At 41.0% G+C, this 17,347-nt stretch overlaps 1 protein-coding gene across 8 annotated transcripts in view; it reads left to right on the top strand.

Moving 5' to 3' along the window:
- SHANK3 (SH3 and multiple ankyrin repeat domains 3) overlaps window positions 1-17,347 on the top strand; it is a 422,681-nt gene that overhangs the window by 374,478 nt on the left and 30,856 nt on the right. For all 8 annotated transcript variants that reach the window (XM_073652618.1, XM_073652625.1, XM_073652619.1 and 5 more), the window contains one exon: window positions 15,881-15,961. In XM_073652618.1, coding sequence (XP_073508719.1) covers window positions 15,881-15,961 — 81 coding nt within the window. The remainder of the gene's footprint in view (window positions 1-15,880; window positions 15,962-17,347) is intronic.

A 17,347-nucleotide genomic window follows, 5' to 3' on the forward strand; every position in this document is an offset into this window, starting at 1 on the left:
TTCCACTCCTGGTTTTGGCTCCCACTCCTGAGAATAAATACTGACCGAATACTGATAGTGGGGCCGTGGCCTTAGCTATACTGTACTAGGCATAATTACAGGACAGCCATGGGAAACCTAGATTATCGCTTTAGTAAGATTCACAGCGACTCGACAGAAGGAACCAAGGTTATACTGTTACATTTTCTGCTGTATTTTGGAGTGGACCATATTTACAGCTCACACAGCACTACGCACAAAGCCCATGGGCCCCCATATACATTAGACTCTGCCAATGGTCTGATATGTATTGGGGGCATCGGCTGATTGAATGGGGTAGATGACAATGACGCATATCCGATTTCTAACTGCTGATCTCGCTGTTCTCCCGTAGATAAGCCATGGGCCGACGTGTCTGATGGCGGCTTTCTCACAGACAGCGCACAGTTGAGCGAGCGCTCCTGTGTACGGGAGAGTCGACTGTTGGCCGAACGATGGGCTGAAGCATTGTTTGTCCGACAGCCATCAAGTGTGTATGGCCAGCTTAAAAGCACCTCCAGTAAAAGCACATTTACACCTTGTATAATAATGATTCGCTTTTGTTTTGAGCAACTGTAATGATAGTAAGATCAATACTAAAACTGCTTGTCTTAACATCATCAGTAATATTGCTAAAAGCAGATTTACATTTGGTCTAGTGTACAGACAGATCCTAGGTTCAGTGGTGTGGACTGAGTTCCCAAAGAGTCTTGTGCTCTCTTTGGAATTACAGGGTACACCATACTGTGCCATAATCTGGAATCTGTATAGATAGATCAGTCCTACCTCCAAAGAAAAAGAGTTACTCTGCCTAAACATTATTACCATGACATGGCTGGATAATACCGCCATAGTGTTACTATGTAACACCATACTGTGACTTGTTAACACCATAACACAAATAAAACCACCAAACCGTTAATTGGATAACACCAACATACTGTTTCTGAATAAAAAAAAAATATATGTATTGTCAGTGAGTATTACCACCATATTAAGATTGAATAGTGGTCATATACTACACAAGCATCTGCAGGCTGGAAAAAATAATACTGTAGTAATGGGACACTAAGGCTGAGTGAGAGGCTGCTGCATGCGAGTTGCATCTATCATGCTACCGCTTTGCGCAACTTTCAGCCATTTCATTAGAAGTGAATTGCTTGGTTATTATTAATGGTCGTGCAGCTTGTGCTCCACTGTGCTTTCATTAACAATACACAAGGACTTTGAAAATAATGTCTAAGGGTATGTGCACACGATGCAGAAATGAAGCAGAAAATTTCTGCATCATTTCTGCATCTCCCTGGCAGAAAAAACGCATGCAGATTGTGCATGCGTTTTTCCTGCGGAATACATGCGGATTCACATGCGTTTCCACATGCGGATTGACAAGTGCATTCCAGGCGATTTTAGCATCACTTGGAAAGTGCTTGACAACTAGGTCACACTATATAAATCCATGCAGCCAACATGGATTTATATAGTGTGACCCGAGAGAGTGTATATACTTACCTCCGATGGCCCGCGCTGTCCTGCTCAATCCATTCTCCCTCGCCGGCAACTTTGAATTGAAAAACCTGCCGACGTCAGCGTCACGTGACCCGTCACATGACTCTGACGTCAGCGCAGGTCCTACAACTCACTGCAAGTGCCGGGAACCAAGAAGGAGCGGTGCGCGGGCCGACAGAAGGTAAGAATACATTTATTTTTTATTTTATTCTTTTTTTACAGCTTTTTTAAGGCTATGTGCCCACGTAGCAGATTTGATGCAGAGCGTTTTTGCCTCTCTGGCAGAAAAAAACGCATGCAGATTTACATGCGTTTTTTCTGCCAGAGAGAAGCTTTTTTTCAGCGTTTTTACATGCGTTTTCGCATGCGTTTTTTCAAGCAGTTTTCCAAGCGATTTTGAGCATCACTTGGAAAAGTGCTTGACAAGTTGGTCACACAATATAAATCCATGCAACCAGCATGGATTTATAATGTGTGAACAACTGATGCTTTAAATGCAGCATCTACACCGCGTGCAGAATTAATAGGCAAATGCGTATTTTGATCACTTTGATACTTTTTATACATATTGTCCTACTCCAAGCTGCATAGGCTTGAGAGCCAACTACCAATTAAGTAAATCTGGTGATGTGCATCTCTGTAATGAGGAGGGGTGTTGACTAATGACATCAACACCCTATATAAGGTGTGCTTAATTATTAGGCAACTTCCTTTCCTTTGGCAAAATGGGTCAGAAGAGAGATTTGACGGGCTCTGAAAAGTCCAAAATTGTGAGATGTCTTGCAGAGGGATGCAGCAGTCTTGAAATTTCCAAACTTTTGAAGCGTGATCACCGAACAATCAAGCGTTTCATGGCAAATAGCCAACAGGGTCGCAAGAAGCGTGTTGGCCAAAAAAGGCGCAAAATAACTGCCCATGAATTGAGGAAAATCTGCCAAGATGCCATTCGCCACCAGTTTTGCCATATTTCAGAGCTGCAACGTTACTGGAGTATCAAAAAGCACAAGGTGTGCGATACTCAGGGACATGACCAAGGTAAGGAAGGCTGAAAAACGACCACCTTTGAACAAGAAACATAAGATAAAACGTCAAGAATAGGACAAGAAATATCTTAAGACTGATTTTTCAAAGGTTTTATGGACTGATGAAATGAGAGTGACTCTTGATGGGCCAGATGGATGGGCCAGAGGGATGGGCCAGAGGCTGGCTCTGTAAAGGGCAGAGAGGTCCACTTCGACTCAGACGCCAGCAAGGTGGAGGTGGGGTACTGTTTTGGGCTGGTATCATCAAAGATGAACTTGTGGGACCTTTTCGGGTTGAGGATGGAGTGCAGCTCAACTCCCAGACCTACTGCCAGTTTCTGGAAGACAACTTCTTCAAGCAGTGGTACAGGACGAAGTCGGTATCGTTCAAGAAAAACATGATTTTCATGCAGGACAATGCTCCATCACATGCATCCAACTACTCCACGGCATGGCTGGCCAGTAAAGGTCTAAAAGAAGAAAAAATAATGACATGGCCCCCTTGTTCACCTGATCTGAACCCCATAGAGAACCTGTGGTCCATCATAAAATGTGAGATCTACAGGGAGGGAAAACAGTACACCTCTCGGAACAGTGTCTGGGAGGCTGTGGTGGCTGCTGCACGCAATGTTGATCGAAAACAGATCAAGCAACTGACAGAATCTATGGATGGAAGGCTATTGAGTGTCATCATAAAGAAAGGTGGCTATATTGAGCACTATTTGTTTTTGTATGTCAGAATTGTTTATTTCTAAATTTTGTGCACTGATATTTGTTTACCTGGTGAAAATAAACAAGTGAGATGGGATTATATTTGGTTTTTATTAAGTTGCCTAATAATTCTGCGCAGTAATAGTTACCTACATAAACAGATATCCTCCTAAGATAGCCAAATCGAAAAAAAGCCCACTCCAACTTCCAAAAATATTAAGCTTGGATATTTGAGTCTTTTGGATTGATTGAGAACATAGTTGTTGATCAATAATAAAAATAATCCTCTAAAATTCAACTTGCCTAATAATTCTGCACACAGTGTATAGTAAAAAAAAAAAGAGAATTAAAACGTTAAAAATAAAAAAAAAAACTGTATACTCACCTCTCCGGTGTCCTCCAGTCTGCTCCCGGCCGCGTCCTCTCTCTTCGGCGTCCCGCAGTGTTCTGTCAGGACCTGCGGTGACGTCATTTAGTCAGCTGATGGTCACGCGACCATCACCTGACCGCCGACGTCAGCGGTCGCGTGACCATCAGGTGACTAAATGACGTACACCGCGGGACGCCAAGGAAAGAGGACGTGGCCGGGAGCAGACCGGGGGCCACCGGAGAGGTGAATATACAGGTTTTGTTTATTTTTAACTTTTTTATTTCTTTTTTTCACCGCGTGGTAGCCGGGATGAAGAGGAGTTGTAGTCTCCTCTTCATCCCGGGTACCACACGCACCCCTGCTGACTTTGAGTCCACTACTCATCGCTGGGCACGCAGAGTGCGGAAGACGGGACTGTTCTCTCTCTTATTTCTCACTGATAAATGCCATGACCGGTCGTCTCCCTTCCCTTACGCAACAGTCGGGCAAGAGAAATAGGAGGGTGTGGTTATTATTATTATCTGTAGCTAGCGCCCCCCCTCCCCACGGTAAATACGGCCGTGATTTTGGGCATCAAGTCTACAGTTTGACATATTGGTTTTATTTGAAGGAAGAAAGCTGACACTGCCGTAATCCTTCATGCACTTAACAATGCTTTGGAATCTGATTTGCTACGTTAATTAATTCTTTTGGTTATCTGCGATTATCATAAGTGTATTAAGCTGCTTCCTTTCATGTTTAAAGATCAGATGGAGTTCCTTAATCTCGTACATTTAATAAAAACGCTGTTTTTTTTTTTCTAATGTTGAATCATTCTGTGACATTGTTCCTTGGCTGCTTTAGGTTGTATACGACTCCAAGTTCTTTCATGCACTTACAATAAATACAGTCGTCAAAGAATAAAAAGCTCTGCTTTATTTTCCTACAGTAAACGGATCTGACAGATGCAATAAAATGCATTTAAAGGGTATTTTCAGATGAAAAATATTTCAATATTCAATCATCATTCATGTACAAATAAAGAGTAAAGGTTGATAAATAAGAATCAAACTCCTTGAATGTTTTCTTATGGTAAAGTGTAAAATTTAAACAGTCTCTGGTCCGTGGAGGACTCCTGGTTGGTAGAGAAGCCGAGAGAGGACTATGCACATTGCCACCTGTGGTGTTACATTTCATACAAGTGGCATTACTCACCACAGTTTCAGACTAAACTGTCCATGACAAAGCTGAGGTGAGATTTCTTAATGGAGTAGTGAATCATACGTGTCCTTTGTATTGAAATACAACATGTTATTTTAAAGGATCTTTATCCACTGGTCATACAGCAGATGATGGGAAGATAGGTGGATTTTAACAAAAGTTGGCATAAAGCACAAATCAGAACACAGTCTCAGAGAAGCCTGGGTTATAGAATTCTAGACTATATTTAATGTAAAGCACAAACCAATAGTAAAAGCGTTCGGATTCTTCAGATGTGACCAAGGTCAGGACAGGATTTTATAGTGCAGAAGGGAGGAATTTAACAAAGTGCCCCTCGGTCCTGTCAGATCAGCAGTTGTCTAGCCGACTGCTGACATCTCTAATGTACTCAGTAGCATCCACTTTGGCTCTTCTGAACATGGCACCTTTGTGCTTGCAATTTATGTGTCGTTAAACTGGGAAGCATATGGACATCATAGATAGGGGTTCCAATCTTGCTCTGTAAATCAGAATGGACAAGGGTCCATTTACACTGGGTAAAACGCAGCATTAAACAACCAGCAACATGTTTGCTGGTTGGCAGTCATTTAATCGCATATTTACACAGGCTGACCCTGCTTCATATGCACATTAATGATCTATAATAGATTGTTCAGTTCTCATAGGCTGCCATTTTTGTCGGCAGCTCAGGTCTTGTTTATGCAGGATAGTATGCTGCCGAGAATAATGATCTTTTTGTACTAATCAACAGCTAATTTCAAAACACTCGTCCATCAGATGCTCGGCAGCTTGTTAAGGCCTGTTTATCGTGAAGCAAGCTTTCCTAGCGGTCTTAGTTATCTATATTCACTGTTCTCTTTCTTCCCCATTCCTTCCTTCTATGCAGTAACTAGACACCAACAACTTAAATGGGTCCACTGGCTTCTTAGCATCATTCCCAGCCCTCGGCAGCTTAAAAATTGAGACCACTTTACAGTCTGGATATCCGCATTGATTTGCCCCAAAGTACGTATAATTACAAACATATATTTTCTTCGAAGGACACTCATGGTGGACTAGAGAAGGCAAATTTGTAGCTGCATTATTCTGTGTGCTCCTTCTTGCCACATTTCTCCTCTCATTATGAGCATGGTTCTGCTTATTCCATGGTGGTTGCTGCTATGTTCTGAGGATAAAGTGGTTCAAGTTTGCCTATGGATTAGTTTCCTCACTAATTAGTACTTTTCTTTGAAGCAGGTAAAGTGCTCATTAGTACCTGCAGCATTGTCTGCATGGCTGTGCTAAGAACACTTTTAAAGAGGCAGCATTTCTTTTAACATTAAATTGCACTTTCTCTTTGAAGATCTGGATGGCACCCTACACAGCTGAATATCCTGTCTACACCTTGACCTCGCCCAGAATAGACATATTCTGTAGGAGGCAACACATACGAAAAGACAGATACATTAAAAAAAACACTTGATTCTAGTTACTTAAAGGGTTATTTCAAAATAATCCCCATTCATAGGATAAGGGATACCTTGCCAATCATCGGGGATGCGACTGTTCGGACCCCCAACAATCCCGAGATCAGGGCTTTGTAACCCCAAGAACTTAGCTCTGCAGGCTCGTCTTAAAAGGAGCATTGGTGCTTATACTCATCCTCTGCCCTATACTTTGTCAATGGGTCTGCAGAAAATAGCTAAGTACAGAACTCTGCTTTCTCTGGCAGTCCCATGGTCAATAAATGATGTGGATGTCAATCTTTCTCACCTCTATTTCATTCAAGATTGGGTTGTAGTGCTCTGTTTTCTTTGTTCCAGAGTGTCAGTCTTTATATTTCTGGGGGTACCAGTGAATGAACAACCAGTGATCAGAAGGTTTTTCCCTATCCTTGTTTTTTTGGGGGAATAACCCTTTAAAGTGGTCAGCAAACCCTGAGAATTATAGTGGAACAAGGAATTGAACTCAGTGGTATACCTCAGCTTGCAGATATAATCAGCCAGTTCACTTTGACTTGTTTGTTCCTTGGCTTTCTGCCGAGCAGTCTGCTGCCACCAATGCACCCTACACCTACTGCAGATACGAAACCTTCTCTGCTAACAAAATTCCAAGGAAATAGAAAAGAGATATTCTGCCTCATGAACGCATGAATGCTTGTATTCTTTTTGCTTTAGATTCACTGTATTTTTCTAGGTATAGGCTCCAGCCTTATGTGATTTCTATGTCAAGGCAAAAAGGTAATAAAGACCATTTACAAAGAGCCATTTACACATACTAATTACAAAGAGAAATGTTGATGTGAGAGGGTTAATAATATTAGCAAATTGATACTTTATATATAGATTCAGTATATATTACTAATATGTAATAGGCAGTCCACCACAGCTCTAACAAAGATGATATACAGTGACATGTAAAAGTTTGGGCACCCCTGGTCAAAATTACTGTTATTGTGAATAGTTAAGCAAGTTGAAGATGAAATGATGTCTAAAAGACCTAAAGTTAAAGATGACACATTTCCTTTGTATTTTAGGCAAAAATATATATATATTTTTTCATTTTTTACATTTTAAAAATTACAAAAAGGAAAATGCACAAGTTTGGGCACCCTTGGAGATTTGTGTGCTTAGATAACTTTGACCAAGGTTTCAGACCTTAATTAGCCTGTTAGGGTTATGGCTTGTTCACTATCATTGTTAGGAAAGGGCAGGTGATGCAAATTTCCCAGCTTTAAAAAAAAAAAACAGCCTCTTCTAACCTTGTGCCAAAAACAGCAGCCATGGATTCTTCTAAGCAGCTGCCTAGCACTCTGAAAATGAAAATGGTGGAGACCCACAAAGCAGGAGAAGCCTATAAGAAGATAGCAAAGCGTCTTCAAGTTGCACGTTCCTCAGTTCGAAATGTAATTTAGAAATGGCAGTTAACAGGAACAGTGGAGGTCAAGATAAGTTCTGGAAGACCAAGCAAAATGTCAGTGAGAGCTGCTCGTAGGATTGCTAGAGAGGCAAGTCAGTATCCCTGCTTGACTGCAAAAGACCTTCAGAAAGATTTAGCAGACTCTGAAGTTGTGGTACATTGTTCTACTGCTTAGAGACACCTGCACAAATATGGCTTTCATGGAAGAGTCAAAAGAAAAAAACCTCTTTTGCATCCTCACCATTAAATTCAGCGTCAGAAGTATGCAAAAGAACATCTAAACAAGCCTGATGCCTTTTGGAAACAAGTCCTGTGGACCGATGAGGTTAAAATAGAACTCTTTGGCCACAATGATCAAAGGTACATGTGGAGAGAAAAGACCACAGAATTTCAGGAAAAGAACATCTGGCCAACCATTAAGCATGTGGGTGGATCAATCATGCTTTGGGGTTGTGTTTCAACCAATTGCACGGGGGACATTTCACAGGTAGAGGGTAGAATGGATTCTATGAAATTGTAACAAATTATTGATGCAAACATAACACCATCTGTAAAAAAAAAGCTGTAGTTGAAAATAGGATGGCTTCTGCAGATGGATAATGATCTTAAACACACGTCAAAATCTACAATAGACTACGTCAAAAGACGCAAGCTGAAGGTTTTACAATGGCCCTCACACTCCTCTGATCTGAACATCATTGAAAATCTGGCTAGACCTCAAAATAGCAGTGCATGCAAGACGACCCTGGAATCTCACAGAACTGAAAGAATTTTCCAAGGAAGAATGGATGAAAATCCTTCAAAGAAGAATTGAAATACTCTTCTCTGGCTACAAAAAAACATTTACAAGCTGTGCTACTTTCAAAAGGGGGTATTACTAGGTACTAGCCATGCCAGGGTGTCCAAACTTTTGCATCGGCCTATTTTCCTTTTTGTAATTTTTAAAATGTAAGAGATGAAAATATCTATTTTTTATCTAAAATACATATGTTTAGTAACTCTTTAAGAAAGGTAGGAGAACTCACTGTGAGAACCATTGGCTTGCATTTTGTTTTTCATGGTAGTAATACTCAGAAACTGTTATTTTTGCCAATAATGAGTTTGTCATAATTTACAATTTTGTTTCAAAGATGAAAACCGTGAGTGTATTACAAGATGTTTTCTTAATTCTAATTCTGAACTTAACGATAGGGGTTCAATTATTCCTCCTACTCACATAATTGCTGCTCATCAACAGACCTGTCTGCCCTGTTGCAATAGGCTTAGAGGACTGCTAGCTCTCCAGTTCTTTCAGGTTGTTTGCCCATTTGGTATTCATAGAACTGTGTAGAATTGAGTTTATGACGCCTAACCAAGTCAAGCAGTTGTGAAATGTCTCATTTTCAAATATTGAACATTTTTTCACACTTCAAGAAATCTGATGGCACTGACTCAACACATGGACTTTGAGCAATTCTTAGCTAATTGATCCATATCATAATGATTCTTGGTGAAATAAAATATTTTTGAAAATGGAATAATACTTCTGAATATGTCTTGTAATAAAACTAATACTCATACCAAACAAACAATATACCTAACGTAGCTGACATTCAGTTTCTAATGGAGTTCATTATTTGAAAAGCATCTATATATAAAAGTTCTATATAATGGGATGCTAGGGGCTGCGCAGTCAATGTCCATCTCACCACTCGCTAAACTAGGTGTTAAATGGACAGGTACATGCCAGCTTTCAATGCTCAGGCTTTGATTATTGAAAACTGTACTACTGTGCCCAGAAAACAGGATCCCTTGGTTTCTTTTTATTTGTGAATTAATTTTTTATTGCTGATTTCGATTTGACATGGGCAGTTCCACAAATCTGCCTTAATTTTACTGTCTGCCATGCTCTCTGTTTATCCTGAAGTATATACTGTGTGTGCAATCATCTTTTTGTTAATTGTAAACCCCAGTAAGCTTTCTCAGCTCTGCTGCATTCTACATCTAACTCTGATTGTGTCACAATTGCTGCACCCAGCAAACTAAGTGACACATCGTTGAAATCAGGGTCTCTTTTTCTACATTATGCTGCACTCAGATGAGGTAGCAAAAACTTGGTGACAGATTCCCTTTAAGGTAAACTTTGTTAGACCTCTTCAAGGGTTTGTCTAATGCCTCCAGTGTGCTTAATAAAATAAAAAAAGCATAGTTATCTCCCGGACCAGCTCCGCCCAACTGTTCCACTGTGTCCCACTGGTAATCTCATGACATTGTTTATGTCCACTGATCGGCTTTAATGTCACAAGATTGCTGGGGACACAACGATCAAAGCAGAGGAGCGTCGTCAGTCTGGGAGGTAAGTATGCTGTTTTCTTATATTATTAAGCAAACTGGGGGCATTCAAAACTGGTTGCCCTATAGTGAACAACCCTTTTAAATAGATGTACACCTCTTTTTTGGCTTGATAAAGGCCCTGCGTGGCTGAAACGTTGCATGTCCTTTTTTGAAGGAGACTACCCAGTGCCTTTAATTTTTGGATTGTCCACAGGCAGCATGTATCAGACACTGGCTGTATGACTTCAGCCACATATGTTTGACCCTGAAACGTTGCAACGTTTCAGAGAAGAATATACTTTATGAGCCGCCGGAAAACAAGCCTCACGGGGGTCAAGTCAGACAGCCGTCAGCTTCCCCCTGCTCACTCCCCTTGAGTGACAGGTCTCTGCTTGCATGCGTGTATAGGAAAAGCCCTGTCAGTCATTGGCAGCGGGCAGGAAGAAGCCACTAGAGACTTTCCTATCTGACTTGGTCCCTGCTGGCTTTTAAATTCTATTTTTCTCTGAAATGCCACAGTGTTTCAGAGACAAACATATATGGCTGAAATCATACAGCCAGTGTCTGATACATGCTGCCCATGGATCAGGCCGCATTTATCAGTGGTCTGGTTCCTTTTAAACCTTTGACTTTATAGTTATTATATATCATTGGTGCTTTTAGTAGAGTAATTGTAGTTGAATGCCCATGCAAAATACATAAGCGGTTTAAAAAACTTATGATTTATCAGATTTTATTGATAATACTTGTGAAAAATCAATTCAAAATATAATCAAACTTTTGTGATCAAATGCATTTCTTAAAGGGGTTGTCCACAACTAGGACAACCTGTTCTTGATCTAAAGTTTGACGCCAATAAAATAAAAAAGCTTATACTCACCTCCCGTGCCGGTGTCGTTCCAGCGGTGTCGGCCCTCTCGTCCCCGGGGCTCTCGTGCGGTTGTTATGACATGTGAACCTGGCGCCCAATCGGCGCCGGCGTCCCTGTCTATCGAGCATCAAGAAGAAGTGAGAGAGCAGCCGCAGACCTGACTTCCTCTTGATGTTCGATTTTGTCTAAAGGCGGGGCCAGTGACGCCAGCGCTGATTGGGCACAGGGCTCACGTGTCATAACAACCACACTAGAGCACCGGGATCGCGAGTGCCGACACCGATGAGACGACGCCGGCACGAGAGGGGAGTATAAGCTTTTTTATTTTATCAGGGCCAAGCTTGGGGTATGAGAAGGAGTTGTCCAAGTAGCGGACAACTTCTTTAAAGGTAATAATAACAAATATCCAACACTCATGGGATTATGAAGAATCTGCAGGCTCATTTGTAGTAGTGTGACGCTAGTCACTACTCCCGGACAAGCCATGAGGCAGGGTAGTCAAACGTTCCGGGGTCAGATACTAAGAGAGCACGTAGTAAACTAAAGGGGAAAGACAAAGTCGAAGTCAGGTCCCGGTCCAAGATCAGGACACCAGGAAGATAGCAGATCACAGCAAAGAAGCTAGGCAAATGGATGGTCAGAATGAAGTCCATGATCAGGCAACAATAGGTCAACAAACAGAGCACAGGAATACAAACATGCACCACCAAGCAAATGCAACGTCTGGCAGAGACCTGGGACTGACAGCTTAGCTAAGTAGCTGGGTAATGATTGGAACAGGTAACACATTTGAAGAAAGCTCAGCACCTCCCAGTCTCAGATTGGACGGCTGAGCTGTCAATCAAAATACAGACAGCTCGGCACGCCCCTGCACTAGATTGGACGACTGAGCTGTCAGTCACTACGTTTAAGACACACTGAGCGAAGGAATCGTGACAGGTAGGGGTCCATGTAAAGCACTATACTCCTTGCAGTCCTCCTCTAGGACCCTCCTACAGTCATGGGTACAGCTCACTGCTCCCCTTTTAGCAGCACAATATTTTATATAATGTTAGAACTTTATGCACAGACACTTTGTAACATATATTCAGATTGTTACTGAAGCAATATTAGCTATAATAACGTATGATTATAGTACTTGTTCACTGTGATCATGCAAGTAAAGATGATTGAGAATACATTAACACAAATGGACTAGCACTACCCCAAAGGCCTATTCAGAATTACAGTAGTTACGTCAACTTATCTGAGCCTAATGATAGTAATGACTTTACGCTGCTAGACTGTTACCATAGTGACAAGACATACCATGTCCTTAAATAAAGGCACTTTATGACAGTGTCTGGTGAGGAGCAAAAGGTGTCCAAAGCCCTAAATAAATGTGGCAAATGGCACATGGGCTCAATTTGAGACAGAATTCTGTCACATTTCAGTTACTAAACTCTTCTGCAATAGTCTTTGTTAGTACTATTGAATCAATAGTGATTATGGAATTTAGAAACGGAGAAGGACCCCGTTGTCCATTACTTTGACCCTAGGGTTGTTTTCTTATACAGGCTGCTTACGCCTTTTGGATAGACTTTTAGGGTTGTCATGTGATAATGCATATTAGAATATTTGTATACCTTAAAGGGGTTATCTCTAAAAATAACATATCACCTAGATCACAAGATAGGTAATAAATATATGTTCACTGTAGGTCTGACTGCTGGGTTTCCCAGTAATCACAAAATTGGGTTTCTAAAGTCCCCAATTGCATTGGAGCAATAGTGTGCATGTCTGACCACTATTATATTCACGGTCTATTGGAGTGGTTGTCACACGTTCTCACAGAAAGGACTTTGGAATTGGTGGGAGTCTCAGCTGGTGAAAGTCAGCCTATCATACATTTATTATCCTTTTATCTTTCCTGTTGTGGGTGAGTGATGAATGTTATTTTATCGCTTTAATAAAGATATTTACTATAATAAATAGGTTTTATCTCCGGCATATACAGTGGTGTTTGAAAGTTTGTGAATCCTTCAGAATTTTCCAGATTTTTGCATTACTTTCACCTAAAACTATATCAGAGTTTCACACAAGTCCTAAAACTAGATAAGAGAACCATATAAAACAAGTTAGTTAAAAAAATGAGAACGTTTAATATTTTTGACTAAGAAAAATTATCTAATATCACATGTCGGTGAGTGGCAAAAGTATGTGAACTTTGCTTTCAGTATCTGTTGTGATCGCCTTGTGCATCAGTAATTGTTTATTAGTCCTGCATATCAGCTGGAAGAAATTTTAGTCCGTTACTCCCTACAAAGCAGCCTCAACTCTGTTATGCTCGTAGGTTTTCTCTTATGAACTGCTTATCTCAGGTCCTTCCTCAACATTTCTTTATGAAAAGGTCAGGACTTTGACTTAGCTATTCCAAAAAGTTAATTTTATTCTACTTTAGCCATTCTTTTGTAGAACAACTTTTGTTCTTTTGGTCTTTGTCTTGTTGCTTAACCCATGATCTCTTAAGATCCAGTTCATGGACAGTTGTCTTGATGTTTTCTTTTAGAATTTGTTTGTAGGATTCAGAATGCCTTGCTGCATCAATCATGCCAATGCTTCCTGGCCCAGCTGCAACAAAACAGGCCCAAACCATGATACTATGACCACTGTGTTTCACAGATGTTATAAGTTTTTTTGTGCTTGTCCAGCTGATTTTAAGCAAAATTCAGACATGCAACAACAATGTTGTTTTGGAAGATCAGTAGCTTTTTCCTTGCAATTCTGCCATGCACACCACTGTTGTTCAGTGTCCTGATGGTGGACTCATGAAGACTAGCATTTGCTAATGTGAGAGAGACCTTTAGTTGCTGAGGTTACCTTGGGTTCCTTTGTGACCCCGCAGATTATCATACACCTTGTTCTTGGAGTGATCTTTGTTAGTCAACCACTCCTGGGTAACAATGGTCTTGAATTTCTTCCATTTGTACACAATCTGTCTGACTGTGGATTGGTGGAGTCCAAACCTTTTAGAGATTTTTTCCAGCCTGATGAATATGATCAACTCTTCTCACATTTACTCCTATTTTATTTCCACTGTAACTCTGAGTACTCAGTCGTTTTCTTTTTCTAATTCTGCCACATGGTTCCAGAGTTATGGGCCTTTTTATTTAGGTCTACTTTCTATGGTCTTTACTAAGGTGGTGTGGCTTACAGGGTAATTATGCAAAGCAGCCTTAAGGAAGTCAGGCTTCCTGAGAATCCAGTGAGCCACACCACATTAGTAAGGACCATAAAAAGTAGCATTAAATAAAAAGACCAATATCTCTGGAACCATATGCTGGATTGCAAAAAAACTAAAACCAGAATAATCTATGGAGCAGCGGCAATATAATAAGAGGGTAAACTGGTTACTTTAGACCTGGTGACAGATCGCCTTTAAGACCCATTTCTATGAGCCAGAGGCCTCAAGCCTTTATTTTTGGCCATTTATTTGAATAGTTGACATGTAATACTATATTTTTCTTGCAGTGGCCGCTGTTGGGTGAATAATTGTGTTGATAGTAATTCCTGTAAGAAAACAGCTGAAAAATGATGGTTATTGAAGCTGGGCCTATTGTGATTGGTTGATCACTGTGCCTTCTTAACACAAATAACAGAAAATGAACCCTTTGGGAAGAATATGGGAAGATGGCAAGTTAGCGGTGTCAGTGTGATTCTGGGAGCAATACTGTCTGGTTGCTACTTTGACACGTGCCTCCTACCTGAGCGTTGTTGTAGACCAACTACATCCCTTCATGGTAAAGGCGGTGGTCTTTTTCAGTAGGAAAATGTTACTTGTTGCACTGCAAAAAATTGTTCAAGAATGTGAGGAACATGACAGAGTTTAAGGTGTTTACTTGGCTTCCAAATTCCTAAGGATGCCAGATACCACAGGGCACCTTCAGAGGTATTGTGGAGTCGAGACAAGTGGAACCTGCAAAATATTAGGTGCTTAATTTTATAGTTGACCGGTGTGTGCGTACATGGTGTTAACAATAAGCAGCCATAGCAACCCGATCATTAGATTCATTATAAACCTGAACTTGATGAAATTCCAGATTATAACTGGTCGCTGCAGAAAGGTGCTCCACCTCTATTGCCCTGACGTAGGTGAACACACCGTGTAAACCCAAGAACACCTTTATTTTGGAGCTTGTATTTGGACATTGCATGAATGAAGCTGTCTCTTTTTAGGTATTTTTTCTGTATCTACATAAATTAGTGATCATTTTAATCAGTTTTTCTCCTAATATCTGGGAAATGTGTGCTCAGTTCTTCCATGCCGTGGAGTTTGTCTCTCCTTCTGCTTAGCAGAGGCTGCTTGTCTTGCGGTACTATGAGGTCTTTAAGTGTCAGTGTCTCTTTGTGGCGTAGCCTGTCTCTCTCCCCCTCCCTCCATCTGAAGCGTGAAGCGAGAGTTACCATGGAAACGCAGCAAGAACTGCTAACTGTATCCCAGTGCATTCAGGATAGAGGGAGGGAGAAAGACAGAGCAGAGGATGTCTAAAAAGAGAGACATAAGGAAGATGGTCTGAGGAAGATTAAGAAACAAAGAAGTTATAAAATAATGAGAAGGCGAGAAGAAGGAGGCAGAGGCAAAAGATGGGAAGGCTGTTGTAACTAGACAGCAGGCTGTAATCGGTATTGCGGAGACCCGTGGAGCTGCTGCATGCGACGCAGGGAACCTGCAGTACAGAAAACTGTTGCTTTAGACAGGCAGAAGCCCTAAGTGACTGCAGAGCATCCACTACCCCGTATGGCTGTGCCAGGGGTTTCAGTAATAGGCTCCCAGAATGAAGTCAAGGCGCAGGGTTGGGAAGCTGCTAGCGCAGTGCGATCCCTCGTCTCGGGAGTATGAGGAGATGGTTTTGGAAAAGCGGCGGCTCCTTCCAGACCCTCGCCGCCTGCTGGATATGACATGTAAGGTCACTTCTCTTTTTCTTCCAGCTCCTCCACCTCCAAAGAGAGCACCAAGCACCACTCTTACCCTGCGATCCAAGTCCATGACAGCGGAGCTGGAGGAACTAGGTAAGATGGTGGCGGAGGGGGGCAAATGTGTATTAAACTTAGGTTACTTGAATCCTAAGGCCAACAAGCTTCCAGTAATGATTTATTGGTTGTGATTAAATAGAGAATTAGAAAAACTAATCGTTAAGAATGTTTAATTACTGCAAGAGATAAATTCTCTTTGTTTGCGACCACTATAAGGAAAGTTACAATATATACCTGTGATGACTATTGTACAGCTATTTCAGCACTTTGCTACCTAGTAATATCCATGTGGAAGCCATATCAGATCATAACAGGCAAGATATGGCTATAGACCAGAGGGTATAGGACTACCAGAACACAACCTGCTGATATTTGTAGGTATCCAGGGCAAAATGTCAGGATCTTGTAACGTTGAAGAGAAATGGATGTGATGGCTGGGGAAGTGTGACTGTGCAGCATGACAGTGCATTACCGGGTAGAATCCTGCAGACTCCTACAAATGTCCAAGATGAAATATTTCATGATGGACTCATGTCAGGGTTTCTCACCTTTCTTCTGTCTTCTGTATGCATTGTAAATGCTTGCTAAGTGCTTGATATAATAGATGACTTTAGTTATAAAACCCTGACTTGTGATGTGCTTTCATCAAACCCTTGATGTTGTAAATATTTTAAAAGCTACATTTTATATTAAAAGATTTAACTTTAACTCGCTCAATTTATGAATTATGTATTAAAAGTGCAGATTCACTCTAATATACTCTTGGGAATACACATACAGCAGGTTGGGCAACCCTGTTACACATTGTAGGATGTTCCAGTCTATTCTGCAAGTAATTTGTGGCTGTCATTGGGTAAAGTACACCTGGGCAGGACTGAAATCTACATTACATGTATCTCAATTCATACACAACTGTTGGGTTTGTTCACAGGCTGCGTTTCTGCAACGTTTTTCTTTTTGTACACCAAAAACCAGAGTGGTGGTAGGAAAAATGCAGCATACGATACCCTAATTTTTTAATGGGTTTTTCACTCATTCATGTGAATGGGAGAAAAGTGCTGCAAAACACTGAATGAATTGACATGCTGCGGCTTGGCAAAAATGTCCATACTGACGGATAAAAAAACGCAGCGTGTGCATGAGATTTCAGAAATCTCAATCATTATGCTGGTACTGTAAAATGCACCAAATACTCAGCAGTAAAAAACACAGCAAAAATACTGCAAAAACACCACGTGTGTAAGTACCATTAGCTATGCACTGTGACAATGCAACATTTACAGCATGAAGCATATTTTCTTGTACTAGCTTACTGTCTTGTACAATGTATTTTTTGTACTGACTTACTATTACACACATATCAGAATATGGCAGTATGCTAAAATAAATATATACACCCCTTTTATGTTGCAATCATGGGGA

This window comes from Phyllobates terribilis, unplaced genomic scaffold, assembly GCF_046119375.1.
Source record: "Phyllobates terribilis strain yellow unplaced genomic scaffold, ASM4611937v1 Scaffold_11__3_contigs__length_659146591, whole genome shotgun sequence".
Lineage (NCBI taxonomy): Eukaryota > Metazoa > Chordata > Amphibia > Anura > Dendrobatidae > Phyllobates > Phyllobates terribilis.